The sequence below is a fragment of the Bombina bombina genome, unplaced genomic scaffold, assembly GCF_027579735.1.
Source record: "Bombina bombina isolate aBomBom1 unplaced genomic scaffold, aBomBom1.pri scaffold_523, whole genome shotgun sequence".
NCBI lineage: Eukaryota > Metazoa > Chordata > Amphibia > Anura > Bombinatoridae > Bombina > Bombina bombina.
Window position 1 is genome coordinate 34,182 of NW_026511860.1, and position 10,819 is coordinate 45,000.

General features: G+C 49.6%; 1 protein-coding gene across 1 annotated transcript in view; it reads right to left on the reverse strand.

Annotated features, from left to right (window-relative positions):
- LOC128643975 (protein sidekick-1) overlaps positions 1-10,819 on the reverse strand; it is a gene marked incomplete in the record, with an annotated part of 285,109 nt that overhangs the window by 22,445 nt on the left and 251,845 nt on the right. Inside the window, 2 exon segments of the mRNA XM_053696740.1 lie at positions 526-643; positions 10,105-10,175. Of these exon segments, the coding sequence (XP_053552715.1) occupies positions 526-643; positions 10,105-10,175 (189 nt within the window).

Genomic DNA, 10,819 nt, shown 5'->3' on the forward strand with positions numbered 1-10,819 from the left:
GAGGCACACAGACAGACAATAGGCACACAGACAGACAGAAGGCACACAGACAGACAGAAGGCACACAGACAGGCGAGAGGCACACAGACAGGCGAGAGGCACACAGACAGGCGAGAGGCACACAGACAGACAAGAGGCACACAGACAGACAAGAGGCACACAGACAGATGATAAACAGATACATTGCAGGTTACAGGGGCTTGACACTATTTCTGGCAGCTACATGGAGCTGTGAGACAGACCAGACTGTATTTGGAGGGCACAGGAGGAGGGGAGGTGCCTACATGTCAGGTTCAGGTTTTATTCATTTAATGGGAACATAACTGAGCCTTCTTCGCTGCCTGCGGCTGACACTGGCTGCTATAAACAGCGAGGCCAGATGTAATGTTCTGCAGATTTATAATGCAGTCAGCAGTTTTAACATTTCATATATTATATCCCCAGCAATAACCTGCGTGATGAGTAGAACAAGGGTGGGCTAGCTGCGGTGTAACATATCTCACACATTGCTATCGGGATACTCACGTGTTACCTGCACCTGATTGTACATAGCGCTCAGCTCTGGCCACACATCACTAACGGACTCCCGAAAATAAATACGATAACCCAACAGGATTCCATTCAGGCTGTCGTCCCGGGGAGGCTGCAGAGACACGAGACGTGTAAGCAACATAAATATGGCGCAGACAGCAAATCACCCATATTTACTAACTTGCTTTAGCCATTCTTTGCACATGATCCCAGTCTCACTGTGACAAATAAAGCTGTACACTTAACCCTTTCAGATCCTGAAACAGATGTGTGACCTTAAACACTGGGAACAGTTGCAAACATTTTTTAACAGAAGTTAAACCTTTCTACATTACCCTAGATTTTCCTACTTATAAAGCAGTTTAATGCATAAAAATATCTGCAACGTCATCTAAGCAGAGAAGAGGAAATGAATATACATTTATGTCTGACATTATGAGTTTATTGGCGGCGGACACTGGCGTCTAGCCTTGCTTTGTGCTCTGAGGGCAAATAATCGTTATGACCCAGGAATCACAAAGGCCTCTAGTAGCCAAGCGCACCCTCCTGCCTCTGCCAAGCTCCTGATTTATATTAACAGTGACACAGCGCCAGGCTGCAAACATTTCAGCTCTTCAGAGAATTATCATCAGAGCGTTCAGCGAGAATCTCAATATCCAGCAGCCCAGAGCCAGAGTGATTGACACAATCAGTACTTGTGATTGGAGCTTTAATTGGCTCTGCTGTTTGAGCACATGACAGACAGGCACACATTTAATAGGCAGCATTAGCAGGGCACATGACAGACAGGCGCACATTTAATAGGCAGCATTAGCAGGGCACATGACAGACAGGCACACATTTAATAGGCAGCATTAGCAGGGCACATGACAGACAGGCACACATTTAATAGGCAGCATTAGCAGGGCACATGACAGACAGGCACACATTTAATAGGCAGCATTAGCAGGGCACATGACAGACAGGCGCACATTTAATAGGCAGCATTAGCAGGGCACATGACAGACAGGCACACATTTAATAGGCAGCATTAGCAGGGCACATGACAGACAGGCACACATTTAATAGGCAGCATTAGCAGGGCACTTGACAGACAGGCACACATTTAATAGGCAGCATTAGCAGGGCACATGACAGACAGGCACACATTTAATGGGCAGCATTAGCAGAGCACATGACAGACAGGCACACATTTAATAGGCAGCATTAGCACATGACAGACAGGCACACATTTAATAGGCAGCATTAGCAGGGCACTTGACAGACAGGCACACATTTAATAGGCAGCATTAGCAGGGCACATGACAGACAGGCACACATTTAATAGGCAGCATTAGCAGGGCACATGACAGACAGGCGCACATTTAATAGGCAGCATTAGCAGGGCACATGACAGACAGGCACACATTTAATAGGCAGCATTAGCAGGGCACATGACAGACAGGCACACATTTAATAGGCAGCATTAGCACATGACAGACAGGCACACATTTAATAGGCAGCATTAGCAGGGCACTTGACAGACAGGCACACATTTATTAGGCAGCATTAGCAGGGCACTTGACAGACAGGCACACATTTAATAGGCAGCATTAGCAGGGCACATGACAGACAGGCACACATTTAATGGGCAGCATTAGCAGAGCACATGACAGACAGGCACACATTTAATAGGCAGCATTAGCAGGGCACATGACAGACAGGCACACATTTAATAGGCAGCATTAGCAGGGCACATGACAGACAGGCACACATTTAATAGGCAGCATTAGCAGGGCACATGACAGACAGGCACACATTTAATAGGCAGCATTAGCAGGGCACATGACAGACAGGCGCACATTTAATAGGCAGCATTAGCAGGGCACATGACAGACAGGCGCACATTTAATAGGCAGCATTAGCAGGGCACATGACAGACAGGCACACATTTAATAGGCAGCATTAGCAGGGCACATGACAGACAGGCGCACATTTAATAGGCAGCATTAGCACATGACAGACAGGCACACATTTAATAGGCAGCATTAGCAGGGCACTTGACAGACAGGCACACATTTATTAGGCAGCATTAGCAGGGCACTTGACAGACAGGCACACATTTAATAGGCAGCATTAGCAGGGCACATGACAGACAGGCACACATTTAATAGGCAGCATTAGCAGGGCACTTGACAGACAGGCACACATTTAATAGGCAGCATTAGCAGGGCACATGACAGACAGGCGCACATTTAATAGGCAGCATTAGCAGGGCACATGACAGACAGGCACACATTTAATAGGCAGCATTAGCAGGGCACTTGACAGACAGGCACACATTTAATAGGCAGCATTAGCAGGGCACATGACAGACAGGCGCACATTTAATAGGCAGCATTAGCAGGGCACATGACAGACAGGCGCACATTTAATAGGCAGCATTAGCAGGGCACATGACAGACAGGCACACATTTAATAGGCAGCATTAGCAGGATCCGAGTCCTGCGTCAGCACAGCGAGAACACTTTATTTTACAATTTGCAGTAGTAAAGGAGAAGCTGATATCTGGGATATTACAAAACCAAAGCACCATCTATATGGAACGGCACAGGGCCAGGAATAAAACCTATATAATATAAGCAGCACCTGCACATCAATAAAGCAAAATACATTAAATACATTTTTATATTCAGTTTTTTCCTCATTTTCTTAAAGTCACTAATTATCTTTAAAGTGCCATAAAACACGTTGAGATCTGTGCATATCCTAAAAGGGATAATTAAGTAAAAATAGTTTGCATAAAAAAATAATATAATATTTTAAAAAATAAGCAAAATTAGTGACATAGCAATGCTGTCTGCAGTAGTCTGATCCACCCCCCTTATCAGTGTTTAGTATCAGAAACACAGGCATTGTATTTTAACGGAGTTCACAGCAGCTTATTTGCTCCTAGGCAGTTCCAGCAGATAATGACTGTACAGGGCATCATTTTACCAAAGCAAGGGTGGAGATAGATACAGCGATATAAGGAATTATGTGTGGGGAGTTAGAGCTATACAATGTGGAAACGTTTAAGAAAGGGTTAATAGAGAGGCACTGCAGTATAAATTTGCAGGTTAAGTAATTCAATTACATATTATATTTTGTTTGTATCCCAATCTGTTTTATGTCCCTTTAATATGTTGTGTTGAGCACCACCATAAAAATGCTACCAGCACATACAGGATACAAGGCCCATTAATTTAAATAGAAACGAGTTGCCAACTCTGTCACTCCAGCGGTCACCTAGCAAGTCACAAACTCAGTGAGGTCTGTTAAATCCCACTGATGCCCAGCAAGGGCTAATAAGTCCCAGTGAGCCCCCGTAGTACCCAATAAAGCCCTGTGAGGCCCAGCAAGGGCTAATAAGTCCCAGTGAGCCCCCGTAGTACCCAATAAAGCCCTGTGAGGCCCAGCAAGGGCTAATAAGTCCCAGTGAGCCCCCGTAGTACCCAATAAAACCCTGTGAGGCCCAGCAAGGGCTAATAAGTCCCAGTGAGCCCCCGTAGTACCCAATAAAACCCTGTGAGGCCCAGCAAGGGCTAATAAGTCCCAGTGAGCCCCCGTAGTACCCAATAAAGCCCTGTGAGGCCCAGCAAGTGCTAATAAGTCCCAGTGAGCCCCCGTAGTACCCAATAAAGCCCTGTGAGGCCCAGCAAGGGCTAATAAGACCCAGTGAGCCCCCATAGTGCCCAATAAAACCCTGTGAGGCCCAGCAAGGGCTAATAAGTCCCAGTGAGCCCCCGTAGTACCCAATAAAGCCCTGTGAGGCCCAGCAAGGGCTAATTAGACCCAGCGAGCCCCTGTATTGCCCAATAAAGCCCTGAGAGGCCCAGCAAAGGCTAATTACACCCAGCGAGCCCCTGTATTGCCCCATAAAGCCCTGAGAGGCCCAGCAAAGGCTAATTACACCCAGCGAGCCCTCATATTGCCCAATAAAGCCCTGTGAGGCCCAGCAAGGGTTAATTAGACCCAGTGAGCCCCCGTATTGCCCAATAAAGCCCTGTGAGGCCCAGCAAGGGCTAATTAGACCCAGCAAGCCCCCGTATTGCCCAATAAAGCCCTGAGAGGCCCAGCAAAGGCTAATGACACCCAGCGAGCCCCTGTATTGCCCCATAAAGCCCTGAGAGGCCCAGCAAAGGCTAATTAGACCCAGCGAGCCCTCGTATTGCCCAATAAAGCCCTGTGAGGCCCAGCAAGGGCTAATTAGACCCAGTGAGCCCCCGTATTGCCCAATAAAGCCCTGTGAGGCCCAGCAAGGGCTCATTAGACCTAGCGAGCCCCCGTAGGGCCAATAAAGCCCTGTGATGCCTAGCAAGGGCTAATTAGACCCAGTGAGCCCCCGTAGTACCCAATAAAACCCTGTGAGGCCCAGCAAGGGCTAATTAGACCCAGTGAGCCCCCATAGTACCCAATAAAACCCTGTGAGGCCCAGCAAGGGCTAATTAGACCCAGCGAGCCCCCGTATTGCCCAATAAAGCCCTGAGAGGCCCAGCAAAGGCTAATTACACCCAGCGAGCCCCTGTATTGCCCCATAAAGCCCTGAGAGGCCCAGCAAAGGCTAATTAGACCCAGCGAGCCCTCGTATTGCCCAATAAAGCCCTGTGAGGCCCAGCAAGGGCTAATTAGACCCAGTGAGCCCCGTATTGCCCAATAAAGCCCTGTGAGGCCCAGCAAGGGCTCATTAGACCTAGCGAGCCCCCGTAGGGCCAATAAAGCCCTGTGATGCCCAGCAAGGGCTAATTAGACCCAGCGAGCCCCCGTATTGCCCAATAAAGCCCTGTGAGGTCCAGCAAGGGCTAATTAGACCCAGTGAGTCCCCGTATTGCCCAATAAAGCCCTGTGAGGCCCAGCAAGGGCTCATTAGACCTAGCGAGCCCCCGTAGGGCCAATAAAGCCCTGTGATGCCCAGCAAGGGCTAATTAGACCCAGCGAGCCCCCGTATTGCCCAATAAAGCCCTGTGAGGTCCAGCAAGGGCTAATTAGACCCAGTGAGCCCCCGTAGTGCCCAATAAAGCCCTGTGAGGCCCAGCAAGGGCTAATTAGACCCAGTGAGCCCCTGTAGTGCCCACTAAAGCCCTGTGAGGCCCAGCAAGGGCTAATTAGACCCAATGAGCCCCCGTAGTGCCCAATAAAGCCCTTTGAGGCCCAGCAAGGGCTAATTAGACCCAGTGAGCCCCCATAGTGCCCAATAAAGCCCTGTGAGGCCCAGCAAGGGCTAATAAGACCCAGTGAGCCCCTGTAGTGTCCAATAAAGCCCTGTGAGGCCCAGCAAGAGCCAATTAGACCCAGTGAGCCCCGTAGTGTCCAATAAAGCCCTGTGAGGCCCAGCAAGGGCTAATTAGACCCAGTGAGCCCCGTAGTGTCCAATAAAGCCCTGTGAGGCCCAGCAAGGGCTAATTAGACCCAGTGAGCCCCTGTAGTGCCCAATAAAGCCATGTGAGGCCCAGCAAGGGCTACTGAGGTGCAGTAAGGTCCACTGTGAACCGGGCTCAGTGAGCCTGAGTGAGACTTGTTCTTGTGCACCATCTGACTAAATGTATTTCTCTGTGTAGAGAAGACTATGAGCTAATAAGAATTCCTTGTATTAGTTACGTCTCCCAAACATGGTCAGAGAGTTACATCCATATGAGGCCAGTTTGAATATACCTGGGTTATGAGTCTAAATTGTTCAGAACCTTAAATCTGTTAGTTGAGTTCCCAGATGTACCTTATTTAACAGTCCTGTATTTTATCTGCCCATAATGTTTAAAAGAAAAAGAAAAGCAAACTCTGGGCTGCAACATATAACTAACTGCAAACTCTAGGATTCAATCTGAGATGGTATTTTGGCTGATGGGGGATGCAGGGTGTTAGAAAATGCTATTTGTGACTGGCCCTTTAAATGGAAGGTTGCCCTGCTTCCCTGGATTTTGGAGAAGCCTATTTGCCAGCCTCCTTCCTCATGACTATGGCCCCTGGAAGATTGTGCCCCTGAGAGTATATTGACTTTTGTTGGGTGTGTGTGGCCCTTTGGGAACCGTCTGGGGACATATTGTGACTTTGGTGAACAATGCCCCCTTTAAGACTATGTCCCCAGACCTGTGAAATGACTTGTCCCTGGCTTTCTCCCACTTGGTTCAGTTTCATTGTGTGCCATTAAGAGTTAAATTTTGTTCAGCTTCAAGAAACCTATTCTAAATACAAGTCTGCTGGGATTAGCTCTAATTAAGTTTAGTGATCAACTTTCCCATTGTCTAATCAGACTAGTATTGATAAGGTGGACTGCATTGTTTTATTGTGTGTAATGTTATCTGCTGAAGTAAATGTTGTGGCCTGTCAAAGGGAGTGTCTCTCTATCTAATATCAAATGTGCGATGGGGGATTTTATGCCTCCCCCTGAGAGTGTCCTGTTTGCATGTAACCTCAATAAAAAGGAGGCTGTGTGCTCCAGCACATCAGACCTATTTTTGACCCTCTAACTTGAAGCTTTGACTCATGTTTGTAGGATACAGCTTATAATCACTACAGGGATTGCTATGCTCTTCATACTCCCTTAGCTACAGGGATTGCTACAGAAGGAAGAGGTTCACCTACTGGAGCCTGGTCGTAGGTCCAGGGCGCAGAGCAGACGGCGAGATACCAGCCCAGCAGCGGTGGTTCATAGAGTCTGCATTACTTATGGTGGCTACGCAGCAGTTATAGAGTCTACGGTGCTGCTGCTCCTTTGGTGAGCGCTAGGAGCATCCTTTTCTACGGTCCAACTTCCAGCCAGCCTGGAGGCAACCGTAACATTTGGCGGCAGCGGTGGGATTGGCGTCCTAGCGCAAGGAGCAGCACCACAACAGCACTGGTATCGTAGGAAAGTTATTGAGGGCAACGCTAGCCACTGCGCAGCGTCCCTACCTACAGCAGCATGGAGCTGACAAGATACTGGTCAGAACCCTGTGAAGAGCACCTCAACCTGATCCGTCGCTATGAGGGCGCGGATTTCGTTCCAGAGGTAAAGAGGCAGCTAGTCCGATATGGTCCAGACCCTGCGCAGGAGGTAGTCAGTCGCCTCATCCGGGAATTGGCTACTGAGAACGAAGCAGCACGAGCCTTTGAGCGCCAACTGTGGAGTTTGGGGGTATGGACACCTGCTCTCCAGCGAGAAAATGAGTTACAGGGGGCAGAGACAGTTGGTCCTGTCCCCCAGCAGCAGAGTGAATTGCAGGGAATTGGGAGCCCAGACTCCATTCCCCAGCGGCAGGCTGAGTTACAGGGGGCAGAGACAGTTGGTCCTGTCCCCCAGCAGCAGAGGAATATGCAGGGAATTGTGAGCCCAGACTCCATTCCCCAGCGGCTGGAAGTATGTAAGGGAGAGGAGAGCAGCGACCTCCCTCCCCAGCAGCAGTATATTGTGCAGAGGGAAGAGACAACCAGTCTCCTTCCCCAACCAGAGATACCAGAGGCAGCAGGCCTCATAGACTGGTCCTGGGAGGACCCCCAGCAGGCAGGTGGAGATGGGACCACAGTCTCTCTACCGGCCCTACAGGGATGCTGGGCAGGCGGCCCAGATCCCCAGCGACAGACCCAGCTACAGGGAGGGGAGAGCATCGACCTCCCTCCCCAGCCGGAGTGTGCCTTCCAGGGAGAGGAGACAACCGGTCTCTCTCCCCAGCCGCAGCATGTTCCACAGGAAGCGGAGAGCATCGACCTCCCTTCCCAACGGCCACCGGAGTATCAGGAGGAGGAGGTAAGCCAATCTCCCCCTCCCCAGCTAACTCCTAACTTGGGCCCAGGGTTAACAGTGGAGATGTTAACCCCCACTGACCCCCACGTTCCCTTTGCCACCGGGCAGGACTATGCCCCAATTCCCCCAGCAGAAGAGCTGGCATCAGGACAGAGCGCTGCTGGCCTCTGCCCTACAGACCCCCTTGTTACAGGACTGGCCTGCAAACCCCTCACCCCAGCAGAAGCGCTGGCACCAGGGCAGAGTGCCGCTGGCCTCTGCCCCCCAAGTACCATCAGCTATTTGCCCAGCTGTGCCAGGAAGGCAGAGGATGCTACACTTTCATCCTATAACCTGGAACCTACAGGCCAGTGCTACTTGTTGTGGGGGGGGCTGCTTTGCTGCTAGTGTTTATTTGTGGGTGGGTTGCGAGACTAACTTAGGCACTGACCGACAGAAGGTTAGGTGCCTGGTTAGTCTCCCTCCAAAAGGGGAGATATGTTACAAACTGCTATTTGTGACTGGCCCTTTAAATGGAAGGTTGCCCTGCTTCCCTGGATTTTGGAGAAGCCTATTTGCCAGCCTCCTTCCTCATGACTATGGCCCCTGGAAGATTGTGCCCCTGAGAGTATATTGACTTTTGTTGGGTGTGTGTGGCCCTTTGGGAACTGTCTGGGGACATATTGTGACTTTGATGAACAATGCCCCTTTAAGACTATGTCCCCAGACCTGTGAAATGACTTGTCCCTGGCTTTCTCCCACTTGGTTCAGTTTCATTGTGTGCCATTAAGTGCTATGTGACAGACCCTTCAGTCAGAACTACAGAGATAACTTTGTTCAGCTTCAAGAAGCATTCTAAATACAAGTTTGCTGGGATCAGCTCTAATTAAGTTTAGTGATAAAACTTTCCCATTGTCTAATCAGACTAGTTTTGATAAGGTGGACTGCATTGTTTTATTGTGTGTAAAATGTTATCTGCTGAAGTAATGTTGTGGCCTGTCAAAGGGAGTGTCTCTCTATCTAATATCAAATGTGTGATGGGGGATTTTATGCCTCCCCCTGAGAGTGTCCTGTTTGCATGTAACCTCAATAAAAAGCAGGCTGTGTGCTCCAGCACTTCAGACCTATTTTTGACCCTCTAACTTGCAGCTTTGACTCATGTTTGTAGGATACAGCTTATAATCACTACAGGGATTGCTATGCTCTTCATACTCCCTTAGCTACAGGGATTGCTACAGAAGGAAGAGGTTCACCTACTGGAGCCTGGTCGTAGGTCCAGGGCGCAGAGCAGACGGCGAGATACCAGCCCAGCAGTGGTGGTTCATAGAGTCTGCATTACTTATGGTGGCTACGCAGTAGTTATAGTGTCCACGGTGCTGCTGCTCCTTTGGTGAGCGCTAGGAGCATCCTTTTCTACGGTCCAACTTCCAGCCAGCCTGGAGGCAACCGTAACACAGGGTAATTCCTCTGCTATGGTCTTTTGGCTGATGGGGAATGCAGGGTAATTCATCTGATCTGAGCTGGTCTTTTGGCTGATGGGGGATGCAGGATAATTCATCTGATCTGTTTTTTTTTGTCTGATCTGGGATTTTGTTCTTTTAGGGTCTGCAGGATAATTCATCTGATCTCAGCTGGATTATGAGAAGTAAATATTTTAAGATCTCACCAACCTGATATAGACGTCTTAGAGTAGCACACAGGAACTGGAGGAATAAATGGAAATGAAGCTTTCACCTTAGTGTATAGAGCTCCATATAGGATATTTATTATAGAAAGCATTGATTCTGGCACCTCCCAGTGCTCACTCACCCCTAAAGGTCAGTCATATAAAAAATCTAATAGTAAGGTGTAGAACTTACCTGCCACTGGATAAGGATGGAGTTAGTGGTCCTCGGAATCACTGTCACCGAACTTGGTGCCTCACCTGGGACTGAAAAGCAGATCATGTGAGTCAAATGCTCCCATCATGTCAAAGTTGCAGTATAATGTCAGAGCCACAGGTGAATGTTCATGAATTATCTCTGGATCTCAGCAGGTCAAACACAAATGAGCTATAACTGACCCTTCTGAACTGAATCCGCCTGTCCTGTTGTCCTGTCCCTGCACCACACACACTGCTGTATCTGCCTGTCCTGTTGTCCTGTCCCTGCACCACACACACAGCTGTATCTGCCTGTCCTGTTGTCCTGTCCCTGCACCACACACACAGCTGTGCCTGCCTGTCCTGTCCCTGCACCACACACACAGCTGTGCCTGCCTGTCCTGTCCCTGCACCACACACACAGCTGTGCCTGCCTGTCCTGTCCCTGCACCACACACACAGCTGTGCCTGCCTGTCCTGTCCCTGCACCACACACACAGCTGTGCCTGCCTGTCCTGTCCCTGCACCACACACACTGCTGTATCTGCCTGTCCTGTCCCTGCACCACACACACAGCTGTGCCTGCCTGTCCTGTTGTCCTGTCCCTGCACCACACACACAGCTGTGCCTGCCTGTCCTGTCCCTGCACCACACACACAGCTGTGCCTGCCTGTCCTGTCCCTGCACCACACACACAGCTGTGCCTGCCTGTC